The sequence below is a fragment of the Cervus canadensis genome, chromosome 1 (genome assembly GCF_019320065.1).
Source record: "Cervus canadensis isolate Bull #8, Minnesota chromosome 1, ASM1932006v1, whole genome shotgun sequence".
Classification (NCBI taxonomy): Eukaryota; Metazoa; Chordata; class Mammalia; order Artiodactyla; family Cervidae; genus Cervus; species Cervus canadensis.
This window is the reverse complement of record NC_057386.1, coordinates 38,003,681-38,020,782: the sequence shown is the minus strand read 5'-3', so window position 1 is coordinate 38,020,782 and position 17,102 is coordinate 38,003,681. Positions and strand designations below refer to the sequence as shown.

Here is a 17,102-nt window from a genome sequence, read left to right as displayed (position 1 = left end):
AGCTAGTTGTCTACATGGCAGACTCAGCAGCGGCCGTGAATAGGCAGCCACCCTCCCCTCCCGCACCCAGGGCAGGCATGACTGAAGGATCACGGCAGGAGATTGAATGCGGGCTCCCGATCCTTCCCCTGGCAGCTGTCTAGGCATCAGCTCAGATTTGGCCCTGGGGTGACCCCCTCCCCCTCTTCCAGCCCTGCACAGGCTACCTGAGAAGGCTCCAGGCCCCTCCCCCAGCACCCCCTCCTCTGGCACATGGGAGGGGGCAGAATGGGTTTTATTTGCTTCTTTTGCCTCCTGTCTTGCTTCTCTCATCTGGCCCTTTGACCTTTCTGCTGCTCACAGTTTGCAAGTCCAACTCCAAACAGCTCTGGGAGGTTGGGCTCCTTAGGATATTGAGGTCAGGGTTGGGATTTTGTTTACCAAATGCCATTTGTGTCAGTTATCTATTGCCATGGTAATGCTACGTAACATCCATCCCCTGATAGAATAGTTTACTCCATTTAAAAAAATATCTACTTATTTGGCTGCACGAGGTACTCGGGAGCTTTGATCTTCATTGTGGCATTCGAGATCTTTAATTGTGGCATGTAGGATCTAGGATTCCCTGACCAGAGATCGAACTCGGGCCACCTGCATTGGGAGCACAGTGTCTTAGCCATGGACCATTAGGGAAATTCCTGCAACATTTCTTTATTGCTTCCGAGTCTATGGGTTGTCTGCTGCTCTTGGCTGGGCCTCATGTCTCCTTTCTCGTGGTTCAGCTGCCCCCAGAAGCCCCGGCGTCTGGGTGTAAAGATGCACTTCTGTTGTCTCAGTGGCTGTTTGGCCCCGGCATCCTGCCCTTGCTGGTGACTCGTGTTTACCTTTACACGTGGTGCCCCCACCTAGACCCTGCGGCCCCTTTCCAGCTGTTTCACCCCTCCTATCTCTTTCCCCTTCTTTTCCCTATATCATGTCTGTTCCTCCCATGAGATCGGACCCTAGAGCTCCATGAAAGCTTATCCATTCACTTCCCAGCCTGGGGCGTCAGACAGGGCTCAGTTGTATTAGCGAAAGTTTCCCTGAAATAAACCAAGGAGGCAAAAACGCCGGGCTCTGAAGGTGGGAGAGAGCCCCGCCAGGAGAAGCCGTGGGCGATGAGGCGCTGTTCTGTAGTTGCTTCTGTTTCTGTGGCCCCCTAGGAGGGGCAGAGCCCCGGTGGGTGGGTGTGATGCTTCCCGAGGGGCAGGTGGTTTTGCCCTCCAGTGTCTTTTTCAGAATCCGGAGCATCTCAGAGACAGCTGCAGGCTGGAAAGGTTTTCAGCGCTGTATTAAAGAGGCTGTAAGATTTGGAAGGTTGGGTCGAAGAGCAGCGTTTCCCTGGGTTAATAATGATGTGGGCTGCTCTCTGGAGTTACAGGCGTGCGTTTTCATTTCATCCTCGCTGTGTGCCTGTGTGGAGGCGGAGACCCTGACTCTTTGTAGAAAAAACCCAGCTAGTGAGGCATCACCAGATCACCAGGTCACCCGGGCTTGCAGGCTGGTGCCGCTTCACCAGATTCTAAGCCCACAAAGTCCATTAAGAGGGAGAAGCTGCCTTTTAAGTAACCCTAAATGTTTGCAGAGAAGAGGTTTTTGTTTATAGTGATTGTACTATACACTTTATTCTTTTTTCAATTTTTTTGATGTGGACCATTTTCAAAGGCTATATTGAACTTGCTACAGTGTTGCTTTTGCTCCGAGATTTTTGGTCCTTTGGCCATAAGACCTGCAGGACCCCATCTCCTCAACCAGGGGTTGAACCCATACCCCCCGAATCGGAAGGTGAAGTCTCAGCCGCCAGAGCCCCAGGGAAGTCCCTGAACACGTGATTAAGTTTTTTGGAGATTTACAGACAGATTCTTCCATCTCTGAGTTCTGAGCTTGAAAATACAAAATCCACATGAGACCGCCGGGACACAACTGCTCACAGCGGAATTTTTTTGTGTGAATGACTCTGGTGATGCGCTTTGGTGATACATTTCAAAAAAAATGTACACATCTTTTCCCCTTGGGGAATTCATCCTAAGAAAATAATCAGAAATGGGCACGAAAATTTATCTCCCAGGATATCCATTTAAGGCTGAATACAATAGGGCAAAACTGGAAACAATCCATGTGCCTCCCCCAACAGGAAAATGGGAAAAATAAATCCAGAATACTAAGTTACCATTAAGAATCATGTTTCTGAGGACTTTTAATAATGTAAGAAGCACAGTGTGATAAGAAAGCAAACAGCATAGGTAGTAAGAACCCTATTTTATTTAAAAATCTATGCACAGCTGTCTAGGAAGACATGGGATGATCTTACATGGAGACAGTAAGTCTTCATCTAGGGGTGGGTGATGAGTGTGTTTAGGGTGCATATTCTACAGTGCCCAGGAGAGACCAGGGGAGCTTGCAACTTTTTAAAAATTAATTTATTTTTGGCTATGCTGGGTCTTCGTTGCAATGCATGCCCTCCCACCCTCCTACTCCTCCTCCTCCTTGGGGCCCCTGCTGGAGGGGCAGTGAGCCCAAGAGTGTATTGGATGATGGCGAGCACACAGCTTGGCAGAAGAGCCCCCGGGTCAAGGGGGTGCAGGAAGCCGGGGGACATGGGCCGGCTGGCGGGCAGGGAGCTGGCAGCAGGCTCGGGATGCTTAGATTCAGAGAACCTATGCTGACTCTGTTGGCAGTTTCCTAAGCTGTGTTTCCACGCGCTGCCCTCCTCTCCCACCACCTGTGCTGAGATTGTTCCATATGGGCCAGGGACAGCTGTGCCTTCCGAGGTACCAGCCACAGCCCAGGGCAGGCCCCGCAGTCCCTGGACAGGGCCTCAGCTCTCACTCGGAGCCACTGCTGTGGACACGCTCAGCCACGAACTTACCACCAGCCAGTGCCCACGGCCCAGGCCCTGGGAGGGACATCCCCCATCTCCCTGGAGGTGGACCTGTCTGTAGTGTTTGGCTCAGTGGGCTCATCTTCCTCAAAGCTCCAGGAGCAGGAAGGGTGGGGGACCCAGGACGCCTCCTCCTTCCTGGCTTAGGAACCAGGCTGTGGTGGGGGCCTAGATCCCCCCACCAGACTGAAGCAGTGACCAACCTCCCACCCCAGGGCCCTTCTCCAGTCCCCTACCTGCCCCTTGGCAGGTGAGAATGTACTGGACCACCCAGAGCGCTCCCTCCAGCCTGTCGGTCTCAGCTCCCGCTGGGGAAAAGATGGGGAAACTGAGGCCTGGGGAGAAATAACCAATTGTTCCTGGTCTTGCAGTAAGTTTGCATAGAAGTCAGACTTTCTCGGGTCTTTTCTCTCCTAGTTGGGTCATCCTCACTGCCACCAAACCCTTCCCTTCATACTTACTGCACAAGGTGACTAGGTAGAGAAGGTATATTAATTAAGGGTTAGCAGACCCACATGGGTGTGACCTTTTCTCAGTCTCTCAGCCTGGTTCTTTTCTCTTTTGCCAAACAGAAGAAATAATGATTAGATTGAGAAAGAATAAAACAGTAGCCTGTGGGTGGTTGCAGAGTTATTTTGGCTCAAGTTAAAAAAAAAAGCAAAGAAAAGGAATTAGATGTCAGATGGGTCAGTTGTTGTTCAGTCACTCAGTCATGGCCAGCTCTTTGCAACCCCATGCAAGCGAGGCTTCCCTGTCCTTCCCCATCTCTCAGAGCTTGCTCAAACTCACGTCCATTGAGTCGGTGATGCCATCCAACGGTCTCATCCTCTGTTGTCCCCTTACCCTCCTGCCTTCAATCTTTCCCAGCATCAGGGTCTTTTCCAATGAGTCAGCTGTTCTCATCAGGTGGCAAAGTGTTGGAGTTTTTGCTTCAGTATCAGTCCTTCCAATGAATATTCAGGACTGATTTCCTTTAGGGTTGATTGGTTTGATCTCCTTGCAATCCAAGGGTCTCTCAAGAGTCTTCTCCAACACCACAGTTCAAAAGCATCAATTCTTCGATGCTTAGCCTTCTTTATGGTCTAGCTCTCACATCCATACGTGACTACTGGAAAAAACATAGCTTTGACTAGACAGACCTTTGTCGGCAAAGTAACATCTCTGCTTTTTAATATGCTGTCTAGGTTGGTCATAGCTTTTCTTTGGACAGAGAGATGTTAGTTTGGGGGTTCTCTTGCCAGTGATCCTCAAACTCTAGTGCCCTAGGAAGTGACCCAAAGGGGACAAAAGAGATTTATTCCCTAGAGGCTCATTTAGAGCTGATGTGTTTGGGGCTGTGAGGAGCTGCTGTCTCCTGGAAGTCCTCACCTGTCCCGCCATAAAGAAAGTGGCATTGCAAGCATGAGAACGCAGGATCCCTTCCTGCCTCCTCCCCCTGCTCAGCTCCACTCCCTTTTGATTCAGAAGTGACTGCAGAAGATGGAATAATTCCTACCTCGAGGTTCTCTGACTTGTTCCTCCCTCTGGGATCACCACTGGTACGTCCCTGCTTTCGTGGGGGTGCCTGGCAGAGCAGAGGGGCCGCCTCCATACTCACTGTTCCTAGCTGCAGCAGTGGGCAGGAAGTCTTAGCCCGGCCAGCTAGTCCTGAAAGCAGTGGCCTGGGACATGTGGTGCCCCCTGCAGGCCTTGGCAAGAATGGCAGTACCTGTGAGGTGGTGGTAGTAGTGTGGTCCTTCAGTCCCGTCTGAACTGTAGCCCGCCGGGCTCCCCCGTCCGTGGGATTCTCCAGGCAAGAATACTGGAGTGGGTAGCCATTCCCTTCTCCAGGGGATCTTCCTGACCCAGAGATCAAACCCGGGTCTCCTGCATTGTAGGCAGAATCTGTGAGGAGATGGACTGCCAGTTAGCCACGGGCTCAGCCTGTCCCCATCAGGGAGACCCCATCACTTCCATTTCTTGACGCTCCCAGAATATTTTTTGAAAAATAATAATAAGGAAACAGGGCTACTGAGTTATAGTATGTTTTCTAATATTTACTTGGAACAGAGTAAGGCGTTTCACACCCATGCAGCAGTGTGACTGCGCTATTCACAAGATAACAGAACTTTAAAACAACAACAAGAAAACAAACCATAGCTGGAAGTGGGGCCGGTTTAAAGCTGTTTGATGAGCATGTCGTTTTTGACTCCGCCTGTGTTTTCCTGGACTGGATGTGAGCCTCATTTGGGAGAAGGTCAAGACTTGGGGGGTGGTATCGACAGCCCTCCCAGCACTGGATCTGGCCCTGGGGTCTCCCCAGGGAGCTCCCCAAACAGCTCTTCGGGGTCTCTCTCTCTCAAGGTGGCTGGCAGTGGGGAGTGGGTGCCTGGACCACCCCAGTGGGACAGAGAGACCGCTGTGGTCAAGGTCTGGGCTTGGTCCCTGTGGGGGTCAGTTAGCAGCAGCCTGCATGGCGCCCCCTGCTGGTCATCACAGAAATGGGTGACGTTGGTGTGGAGCAATGGCTCTCAAACCGCCGTGCAGTGATTTCGGGGGGCTCCCAGTGCCTTTCAGGGGGTCCGCAAGGTCAAAAATACTTTCTTCTTCACCATCATCACAATATACTTGGTCAAATTCTCTCAAATATACAGATGAAAAGTTCATTGACCTGATTTCAAACACCACATTGGAACTAATCTTTAAAGATAACTGTCATCTGTTGAGTTTGGGTGCAGAATGAAAGAAGAACGTCCACAATTATCTAGGAAGGCTAAATACACTCCCCCCTGTTCCAACTATAGGACGTATCCGTGAGAATCTGGATGTCCTTCATGTACTTTAACAAAACTACGTATCACAAAACATTGATTGAAATGTCAGACATGAAACTGTCCTTTGTTAAGCCAAACATTACATAGATTTGTTAAAATGCAAAACAATCCCATTATTCTCACTAATTGCTTTTGTTTTGAAAATACAGTTTTTAAATATGTGAGCACCTCATGGGTTTATTATTTTTCGATGACTTAACAATTTAAATTTTTTCTCAGTGTTCATTTCTAATCTGGTAAATAGTAATAAATATAGCCCATATCATTTGGAGTTCTCAAGAATTTTTTAAATCAGTTTAGTGAGATGTAGTTCACATACTGTAAATTTCAGACATCTAAATTATACAAGATAGTGGTTTTAGTGAATTCACAATCTGTGCAAGCATCCTGCATGCATGCAAGCATCCATGCATGCATGGACACTTCAGTCATGTCCAACTCTTTGTGACCCCATGGACTGTAGCCCACCAGGCTCCTCTGTCCATGGGATTCTCCAGGCAAGTATACTAGACTGGGTTGCCATACCCTCCTCCAGGGGATCTTCCTGACCCAGGGATTGAACCTGCATCTCTTAACGTCTCCTGCGTTGGCAGGCAAGATCTTAACCTCTACAGCCACTTGGGAAGCCCATACAACCATCACCGCTGTCTAATTCCAGAACATTTCCATCATCCGAAAAAGGACCCTGAGGGCATTAGCAGTCACTCCCAGTCCTCCCTCCCCGCCACCCCCAGCCCCTGGCAACCACTAATCTACCTTCTGTCTTTATGGATTGGCCTGTTCTGGACATTTCACATAAATAGAACCATACGATATGTGGTCTTTTGTAACTGGCTCCTTTCACTTAGCATGTTTTCAAGGTTCATCCGTGTTGTAGCCTGTGTCAGTTCTCTGGTCCCTTTTATGGCCAAACATTCCATTATACAGACATGCCATGTTTTATCCTTCCATCAGTTGACGGACATTTGAATTGTTTCTACTTTTTGGCAATTATGTATAGGGCTGCTGTGAATATTCATGTAAAAGTTTGTGTATGGACATACGTTTTCAGTCTTCTTGGGTTTATACCTCAAAGCCCTTTCTGGGTCATATGGTAATAACTGTATGTAACACTTAAAGAACTGCCGAAATAATTTTCAAAAGTGTAAAGGAGTCATGTGTTTGAGAATCACTGGTCTGGAGGGAATGAGACTAGGGGAGTGTGGAGAACTCAGTACTGCCCCTCATCTTTGCTCTGGAATTAGGATTCCCTCAAACTCAGCTCTCTCTCTCTTCCCCTCCTTACTATCTCCCCAACACATATCCTTTTTAAAAATTATTTATTTATTTGGCTGAGCCGGGTCTTAGGTGGGGCATATGGGATCTTCAGTCTTCCTTTTGGCATGTGAGATCTTTAGTGGAGGCATGTAGGACCAGGGATCGAACCCGGGCCCCCTGCTTTGGGAGCACAGAGTCTCAGCCACTGAACCACCAGGGAAGTCCCCCCACAACACATATCCTCGGTGGTAAGGAGAAAGCCAGCTCAGCTCAACTGCACAAGTGAAACCACCAGCAAGCTCTGCAGCAGGGCCCCCTTCCTTCAGGATTTCCGAGGGGCCATGTTCATTGTGGTCACGGGGCAGTAAAACAGGGGTGGTACCTGGAGGGTGCAAACGCCCTCGGGGCTTGCCTGCCAAGTTGAAAACCTCAGACGTGTGCCTCTTCTTTCCTTTCTGATTCTGTCCCTTTGATGTCCTGTCGGTCAAGTCCAACCTTGTCACTTAGCTGCATGAGCCACCTAGCTAGCCCCCACCCCAGAATCAGGAGTCTTTGAAAGAGGAACCTTGAGGGATTAGCATTTAATTGGAGGGGTGATTCTGCTGGTGAGAGTCCAAACATCACTGGAGACGGGGTAGGGGCAGCAGAGGGGAATAGGTTGGAAGTACCCGTGTTTGGTGTCTGAGGGACCCCATCTGCCATGTGCACCCCAGCCAATGACGTGCTCTTTCTTTTTCCCTCTTTCTTATCTCAGATGTGACTCCCCACCCTGGGTGGCCACTCTAAACCATGGCTGACACCATCTTCGGCAGTGGCTGTGATCAGTGGGTTTGCCCCAATGACCGGCAGCTTGCTCTGCGAGCCAAGTAAGTACTTCTCAGGCTTGGCCGGGCCCTCCCTTCCCTCCTCTTCCCAACTCCCCTCCTTTCTTTGACAAGATTCAGTGCCCAGGCTTCACAAGGAGCAATTTGAAGACAAGTGCCCGTTTAGCGCAGCAGTAAAGAATCTGCCTGCAGTACAGGAGACACGGGTTCAATCCCTGGGTCAAGAAGACCCCCTGGAGAAGGAAATGGCAACCCAGGCCAGTACTCTTGCCTGGGAAATCCTATGGACAGAGGAGCCTGGTGGACTACAGTCCAGGGATTGCAAAGAGTCGGACATGACTGAGTGACTAAACAACAAACAAAAAACGCCTGTCTAATGCACACCACACTCCTGGCCTTGAGCTGGGCACCATTCACTCATTCCATCATATGGAACGGATTCCTGTTTCTCAGATGAGGACATGAGACTGAGGTCCTCACTGGCATCGCCTACCTTGTGAGTGGCGGGGCTGGGCCTCCCCTGGGTCCACCTGACTCTCGTGCCTATGTTCTTTGGACCACAGTAGACTTCTGGGAGCCAGACCATTTCCTTTGCCTTCTCTGTGAAGAGTAGAAATCCCCTGTCACTGAGCTTCAGACCCTGAGTCCCAGGCAGCGGGGAGCCTTTGATGTCCAGATGCCCGCTTCATAGTTGAGCGCCTGGCCCCAGCAGACAGGACAGACCAGAGAAAGGCTTGTCAAATTTATGAAGAGCTGCCCTCTGGACTGAAGCACACAGCCAGCCGCAAAGCGTCCCAGCTCTCGGCCCTGCCTAGGTCAGGGTTTCTCTGCCGGTGGTTTGCCCCGTTTTCCTGTTACCTCTTAACCTGGTGACCCCCTCGGCTGCACTTAAATCAGCCCGTCTCCCCACACTGTCCCCACTGCCCCATGGTTGGAGACCAGGGGCCCCCAGATGCCTCTTCGGCCTTCCAGTCTCCTCCTGTCCCTCCAGGGGAGTCAGAGGTCCCAGGGATCAGATAAACCCAAGAATACTGCTCCATCTGTCAAATCCATGCTGAATACAGGAGCCTGCATTTCCCCAACTGGGACCAAGTTCAAGACATTTGCAATTAGATATTGTGAGCCTGCAGGGGACAGAGCTGAAACATCAAAGGATAGAAAAATTAATCCAGAATGCCCAAGACGAGTGGAGTCCTGCATGATTTGCAGGACTCTTTGCACCACAGTTAATTTGTCCCTCTCACCAGGGTGGCTCAGCTCTTTTAGCCCCCACGTGGCCCCTGCAGTGGAGAGACCAGGGGTGAAACCATCCTCTCTTCCTCTCTCTTCTGACACCTGGCGAGATGATGTGTCCTCCACGGCTAGATGTGAGGAGCTGGGGAGAGCCGCGCTCTTGTAGGAGGGGCCGGCATGACTCCTGGTGATCCTGCCAGCCTCCCCTTTAGTTCTCCCTGACCTTGTCTTGCGCTCAGCAGCAGCCAGAAGCTGTCGTGGCACCTTTTAGAAGAGCAAATGCTTTCATCTCGTTCCAGGGTGTGCTGCCTTGTAATGCCAGGCTCCTTGTAATGCTGGGCTCCTTAAAGGATAGTGTTACAAACCCCTGCAGCCAGGTACTGTGTCTCTGGGAGGCTGGGGGAAGTTATCTTCTTTGGCTCCAGATTAGGATCTGTTCTCCCAGCTGCCATCACGCATTTTCTAAACCCCTACTATGTGCCAGGACTATTGGACTGCAGTGAACAAAACCAATAGGGGCCCTTGTCTTTAGGCACTAATGGGGAGCAGTGAGCATGATACACACAGTTACTCGTGTGCAGCTGCTTTGTCGGTAGAAATAGGCAGTCAGGTGAAGCGTGGTGCTAATAATCCAGGGTTTGGGGGAGGTCTCCCTGAGAGTGTGATGCTTATGTTGAATCCTGGAGGAGAGGTAAATACTAGCTGAAAATATGGGGGAAGCACATCTAGGCAGAAGGAACAGCAAGTGCAAAGGTCCTGAGGTAGAAGGAACATGGCCTGCAGAGACCTGGCAGGAGGTCAGGGTGGCTGGAATGCAGAGTGAGGGGCTGGATGGCATGCAGGGAAGATGGAGAGGTGGGCAGGGGCCAGATGGGGCCGGGCGCAGCCCTCAGGACTCCCATTCTAAGGGGGAGACAGAAGGACCTACCTTGCCTCGTAATAATGTTTAAGCCTCTTGGTGGAGCTGTGCCCAGGCCTTAGGGAACTCTGAGAATGGGCTCTCCTTAACCCATTTTGGAGAGGATCAAGGAAAAGCCTCCTATAAAGACCATGTCTAAAAGACGTCCTAAAAAAGAAAGGGAGTGAGCCAGTGGAAATGAGGCTTAGGGAGAGGGGCAGGCACCCAGGAGGAGGGTACAGCTTGAGCAAAGGCCTGGAGGCAGTGCACAGCCTGGAGCACAAGGGAGGCAGGAGCAGTTGGTGGTGAGGCCCCGTGCGAGGCCCACAGTCGGGGGGCGTGCTGATGGGCACCGGGCGCCGCCAAAGGGTCTTCCTCGGGATTTGCCGCTCTGGGTACATCTGGCAGCCCTGAGTCAGCCTCCTTTGTCTATGTGGAGGGGTGCTACAGTGGGGTGCCCTGGGGGAGCCTGACATGGCTCTCGGCCGCTACCAGATATGAACTACCTAGGCCAGGAAGCCTTCTGACCTCGGACTTTCCTTTGCAAAGGTGTCTAACTGCACCCTGCCGCTTCCCTGCTCTGAGAGATGGGGAGGCCTGCCTTGCAGGATGCCAGGGGTCCGGTGGGGAGATGGTCTGCAGAGCCCTGGGCCGGGCCTCACCGCCGCTTCTCCTGAGCAGCTGTGACCCTCCTGCCCTGAGTCCCTCTAGTTTTCAAAACGCTGCATGAGTCTCCTTTTATCCTCAGCATCTTTTTTTTTTTTTATCTATATGTAATTTTATTTATCTGTTTTTATTTGTGGCTCTGCGTGGTCTTGGTTGCTGTGTGGGCTTTTCTCTGGTTTTGGCGAGGAGAGGCCACTCTCTAGCTGTGGAGCACAGGTTTTTTCATTGCAGTGGCTTTTCTTGTTGCAGAGGACAGGCTCTCGAGCATGCAGGCTTCAGGAATTGCGGCTCCCGGGCTCTGGAGCACAGACTCAGTAGTTGTGGCATGGGGGCTTAGTCGCTCCATGGCAGGTGGGGTCTTCCCAGACCAGGATGAAGCCCGTGTCTCCTGCGTTGACAGGCAGATTCTTTACCACTGAGACACCACGGAAGCCCTCAGTGTGTGTGTAACCCAATCGATGATCTTTCCTGTCCATCTTGCTTTCTTACAAGACTCAGATCCAGGTGCTCGGTCTTCTCCTGATCGTCTTCCCTCGAAACCTCTTGTGCTGTGGCCTTTTGTACGTTCCATGCCCCGCTCCCCGCCAGATGCTGAGGGCGTGCTGCCGTCCTCATGGGGCCCAGGAGCTGGTGGGTGGCCAAGGCAGCGTTTGGAGACTGGCGGGCGCCGGACACGCAGACTGCAGGCCTTGGTGGGTGTGGTGGGGGCGCCGGTTTGCACCGGGGCTGGACTTGTGTGCTATGCTCTATCCAGGCTGCACACCGGCTGGTCTGTGCACACCTACCAGACAGAGAAGCAGAGGAGGAGCCAGAGCCTCAGCCCGGCCGAGGTAGAGGCCATCCTGCAGGTCATCCAGAGGGCCGAGCGCCTCGACATCCTGGAGCAGCAGAGGGTCGGGTAAGGGCTGCTCCTGAGAGGGGGCAGAAGTGGGGCCTGGAGAGGGAGGCGGGGCAGTCAGTGCCAGATCCCCGGGCTGGGAGTCTGGCACACTGGGTCCTCATGCCGGCTTGTCACTGGGAATGAGTCAACTCGTCCTGAACACCCCGGGATTGTAGTAGATTCATAACCCAGCCTGTCCGAGCCTCAGTATACCCCTCTGTAAGATGGGGATGGCAGCCTGGGCCCCAGGCTATGGGGAGGATGAGTGAGTGCAGCAAGATACACTAGGGTCTGTTCAGCTCTGTGCATAGGAGGGTCACTGTGGTTCAGCCAGGGCAAGGATTTAGCAGAGGCTGAACCGTGGGTTCTCCCATTAGAGACCATTAGGAGCCGCTCTCCAGCTTGTCTAAGCTCTCTTGGCCTCTGGCATCCGGAGCCGACTCCTACACAGCCTTCAGTTTTTGTTGTGTCTTTTTATTTGTTTAATTGCAAAAGCAATTCATATTTCCTAGACAGTCTGAAAAACACAGGCCGGCGCAAGCAGGAAGACATAAATGCAGGGCACTGACAGGAATTAATTTGATTCTGGTCTCCTTGTTCTTTTTCTCTTTATCTTCTTCTATGAAATATACAATCATTTTGAAAAATCAGACATTGTAGAAATGCAGAGTTCTAGGAAGTGAAAGCACCAGCCCAGAGACCACTGCTGCCCAGTTTATCGTGTGTGCCTCGCTTAATACAGACATATTACTACTGTTTCACTACAGAAAGGGTTTGTAGCAGATGTCTGGTGCTCTTTTCCCCCTCCACCCCTGGCTGGGGCCCCACTGCCTCTCAGACCTAGCCCGAGGGTCCTGCAAGGCTCGGAATGTCTCAGACAGGCCAGCATCACATCCTTCGGGCTCCCCCAGGAGGGCGTGCGGGAGCCGGTGGGGGGTGTTTCCCGTGGGCTCCCCTAAGCTGCGAGAAGCATTTGCACCCCACCTCCCCACCCTCATCCATCTGGACTGTCTTCCCCAGGCTGCTCACATTGTCTGGCTATGTCGTAAGCACTGGGTTTGGCTGGGGCAGGAATGACCCAGGAGGCAGGAAATCATCTCAGAAAGAGGAGGTGTGTCCTGTGTGTTTCCATGAGTGGGAGTCACAGGGCTGCACTGGTCAGGGGTGCCCCGAGAACAAGCAGGTCAGGCCAGGGTTGAAGCTGAGTTTATTCCTAGGACCCTGTAGGTCCCTGGAGGAGGGACAGTGACCACTGTGGAAGTCAGGAGTGTCTGCTGAGGGCATGGGGGCAGAAGCAGCCTCAGTGCCCACTCTGCCCTCCCTTGGCCCCCAGGCAGGGCTTGATCACCCCAGGGGAGAGAGTGGAGTTGCCATGAGATGGGAGGTCTGGGTGTGGCCTCAGCTCTACCTCTGAGGAGGTGTGCCATCCTGGCAAGTGACATCACACCTCGGAGCCTCAGTCTTCTCATCTTTAAAATGGGGGGAGGGGGACAGCATCCTCCTTGATGGAGGATTGTGAGGGTTACAGGAGACAGTGTACCCACACACTACCCTCCATGTGTTTAAGAATTTTCACTGAGGGAATTCCCTGGTGGTCCCTGGTTAAGACTCTGAGTTTCCACTGCAGGAGGCCAGGGTTTGATCCCTGATCGGGGAACTAAGATCCTGCATGAAGCAGCCAAAAAAAATAATAATTTTTGCTGAGAATCCACTGGACACTGGAGACACAGTGGCCAATGGAAAAGAAGTGGCCACATATTGTGGGCGTGACAGTATTGTATGACAGGTTGTCACAAAACAGGGGTCACAGTGGGCTGAGGGGCTGTGTAATCTGGACCCTCCTGGCCCCCTCCTGCCTCCTTTGTCCCAGGCAGTATAGTGCCCCCAGCTGCCTTACTGCTCCAGGGCTTTGCTCTTGTCTTCCCTGCCCCGCTGTCTGGGATGCTCCACCAGCTCTTCACACATTCGGTCCTTGTTGTCCTTCCCCTCTCAGTTCAGATGTCCTCAGAGAGGCCTTCACTGACCACCATCCAACAGGTCCTGCCCCCTCCCACCCCGGCTTATTCTATTTCATAACCCCTCCCCCTCTCTGAGGCCCCTTTGCTTGTTTTTTATATTTTCTTGTTTATTTGGCTGTGCTAGGTCTTTGTTGCGGCATGTGGGCTCTAGTTGCCTGACCAGGGGTCGAACCCAGGCCCCCTACATGGGGAGTGAGAAGTCTTAGCCAGTGGACTGCCAGGGAAGTCCTTCACTTTGCTTGTTTATAGACTGTCTCATTATGAAGCATAAACTCCACAAGAGCAGAGGCTGTGTCCCTCTCTGTCTTATTTGCTACAACATTCCTAGTGTCTGGCATACTGTAAGCACCCAGTTCAATGGTGGGTGAGTGAATGATTGATTAGGAATTAGCCAGGGGAAGGAGTGGGCAGGGAAAACACCGAAGGTGAGGGAATGGCCCTGGGACATGGTATGGTGTGGGGGCCCCGAGGCTGCCGGGCCCGGGGAAGGCAGCGGTCAGGTTGGAGACGAAGCCCACACCGTCTGACCCTGTGTCCTATGCCGCAGGCGGCTGGTGGAGCGGCTGGAGACCATGAGGCGCCACGTGATGGGGAATGGCCTCTCCCAGTGTCTGCTCTGCGGGGAGGTGCTAGGCTTCCTCGGCAGCTCCTCCGTGTTCTGCCAAGACTGCAGGAAGGTAAGGCCCTGCTCTGGCTTGCCCTGCCGCTTTGTGGCTTTGCGTCCTGACTCCCAGGAGAGTGTATATGTGTTTGTGCATACGTGTGTGCAGGCCTCCCTGGTGCTCAGCAGGAAAGAACCCGCCTGCCCGTGCGGGAGACGCAGGTTCAGTCCCTGGGTCAGGAAGATCCCCTGGAGAAGGAGATGGCCACCCACTCCAGTAGTCTTGCCTGGGAAGCCCCATGGACAGGGTGCCTGACGGGCTACAGTCCATGGGGTCGCAGAGTCAGACTTGACTTAGCGACTAAACGATAGATGTGTGCACACACATGGTATCCTACCCTTCATGGCAAGAAGGAGTGGGGCCTGAAGGTCAAATGGCTAGGCTTCTAGTGCCAGCTCTGGGGAGTAGTGTATGAATTCAGCTCTTCTAGTAGCTGTGTGACTCCAGAAAGCTTATTTACTATGTCAAGCCTCACTTATACAATAGGGACAATGATAATATATACCTTAGAGAGTTGTGAGGATTAGATAATATATGCCAAGTTCTTAAAACCTTGTTTGGCACATAAGTACTCAGTAAATGTTATTAGTTGTTTTAAATAAATGCAGTTTTCCTCGGGGCCAAACAGTTTGCTAAGATTACGCTTCCTATCCTGTTGGTCGGCTCTCTTGATCCCTGGCAACTCAAATGAGTAGCAAGGCCAAGTGGATTTTCTCCTCTTCTTGTACTCCACTGATCGTTCTAAACTATGCCATATATACAATTGTTTCCTATTGAATCCGAGACTTCTTGAAATAGCTTTTTAAAAATGTTATGTGTTTATTTTTAGCTGTGCTGGGTCTTCGTTGCTACGCGGGCTTTCTTTAGTTGCGGCAAGCAGGGACTGCTGTCCAATTGTGGCTTCTCTTTGTGGTGGCTTCTCTTGCTGTGGAGCAGGGGCTCTAGGGCACTGGAGCTTCAGTAGTTGTGGCACATGGGCTCAGCAGTTGCGGCTTCCCGGCTCTAGAACACAGGCTCAGTAGTTGTGGTGTATGGGTTTAGTTGTTCTGTAACATGTGGGATCTTCCCAACCAGGGATAGAACAAGAGTCTCCTGCATTGGCAGGCAGATTCTTTTCCACTGAGCCGCCAGGGAAGCACCTTAACATAACTTTATGTTTCTCGTGGCATTTCTAATTGCCTTTCTTTTCTTATTGACCAAAGAATAATGTGCCTTCTAATCCTCAAGGTTTCTCAACATCTGAATTTTACTCTCTATTGCATGAAGCCTACATTTTTTCTCCCCTGCCAGAATCTCTTCTAGACTCTTATTCCTGCTCTAGCCTTTAGTCGTTATTGCATAGTCGTCATCATGGGACCTTGCTTTACTGCCCTCCTAGGTTAGAAGCACCGGTCCCAAGATACCATGACTTTTTCTTTTTTTGTTTTTCACTCCAGTTTTACTGGAACCCATCCTCAAGTAACTTGCATGTGCTAGATATTATTTTAAGCCTGGAGTTGTTTTGGTAAACAAGACAGATAAAGAACCTTCTCTCTTGAGAGTACATGGGTGAGGGAACCAAAAACAAGTCATGATCAAATAGATAAGATTTCAGGAAGAAATAAATTCTGGGAAGAAGTAACAGGGCAGAGAAGATTGGGGGTGCAACAGGGCATTAACAGTTGAAAGGACTGTGAAATATGGGAACATCAAAGAAGTGAACAGGGACTTGGCAACACAGAGGCCATTGGCAATCTTGACAAGGGCATTTTCAGTGATGTTTAAAAGCTGGATGAGAGAACCAAGGTGCAAAGAAGTTAATGTACCAAATGAATGGGTGGGAAAGCCAGAATTTCAGCTAAACCTCTTTTCCCCTGTCCTGTCACATGTGGTGAACTGGGCTGAGGAATGTGGATTAACTGGTGAGAGGTCCAAGAACACTGGAGAAGCGTCAGGGGCCTGAGTGTTGGGAAGGGTGGGCACTGCTCTTCCATAAGCCTCCATAGGTCTGGACCAGATAAATACCAACGAGGTAATGGACACAGGGACTCGGGAGCATCTTACTCCCAGCACCTGGGCAGGTTCTGTTATGAGACTTCCACCTGTTTCCTTCTTCTGCCCCTCAACCCCACAATTGCTATAAATGTCTGGATTTGCGGGACCATGAAGAGGGGGTCAGAGCCTTGTCTCCATCCCCTGGAAAAGTCTGGGGCCTCTCCCCCGAAGGCGAGTCACTACCCCTGGTTGCTGACAGGTTAATGCCAGCTGCTCCCTGCAGAGCCATTGCCTTGGTAACAGCAGGGATCCCAGGGGAGGACCTCAGTGGATGAAGGGGTGGGAGATGCTCTTTCAGGGATACCGTCACCATCCCCACCCCAGGGTACCCTGGAGCGCCGGGCTGGTCCAGAGGATGTTTCCAGTTGAAGTCGTTCTTATTTGCGGCAGTCTGAGGACTTGGTCCTGGCTTGGGTGGCGAGAGGAAGAGTCTGCTGAGCTTCTAGGGGGACTTGTTCTTGGATGACAGTAGGAGGAGAGGGTGGCAGCTGGGGCCACTGCTGAATGATGGGCATTTGGGGGATGATCTTTAACCATCCATGAGGAGGCTGTGTCATTCATTCAGTCATTCATTTTCCCTCTATGCAAATAGTAGAGGACCTGCTGTGTGCAGGCCCTGTTTTAGGTGCTAGAAGTGCCATGAGCAAGATAAAGTCCATGCTGTCATGGAGCTTGTTTGCCAGGGGTGGGAGAAGACAGACAATAAACAAACATATATAACGTCAGGTAGACTGAGGACTCTGTAGTCAGTTAAAACAAGGCGATGCTGTAGAGCATGCCTGGGTGCTCAGGGAAAGCCTCTCTGTGAGCTCAGACCTTACCACGAGCAGGAGCCAGCCCCACAAAGACCCAGGTAGAAGGGTGTTGCAGGCAGAGGGATCAGCAAGCACAAAGGCCCTGAGGCAGAAACCAGCCGGG

General features: G+C 51.5%; 1 protein-coding gene across 5 annotated transcripts in view; it reads left to right on the top strand.

The window, feature by feature from the left end:
- The window catches only part of RPH3AL (rabphilin 3A like (without C2 domains)), a 136,741-nt gene that overhangs the window by 41,451 nt on the left and 78,188 nt on the right, over positions 1-17,102 (top strand). For all 5 annotated transcript variants that reach the window (XM_043478562.1, XM_043478590.1, XM_043478552.1 and 2 more), the window contains exons 2-4: positions 7,724-7,835; positions 11,345-11,488; positions 14,036-14,165. In XM_043478562.1, coding sequence (XP_043334497.1) covers positions 7,759-7,835; positions 11,345-11,488; positions 14,036-14,165 — 351 coding nt within the window. In that variant the 5' untranslated portion in view covers positions 7,724-7,758. The remainder of the gene's footprint in view (positions 1-7,723; positions 7,836-11,344; positions 11,489-14,035; positions 14,166-17,102) is intronic.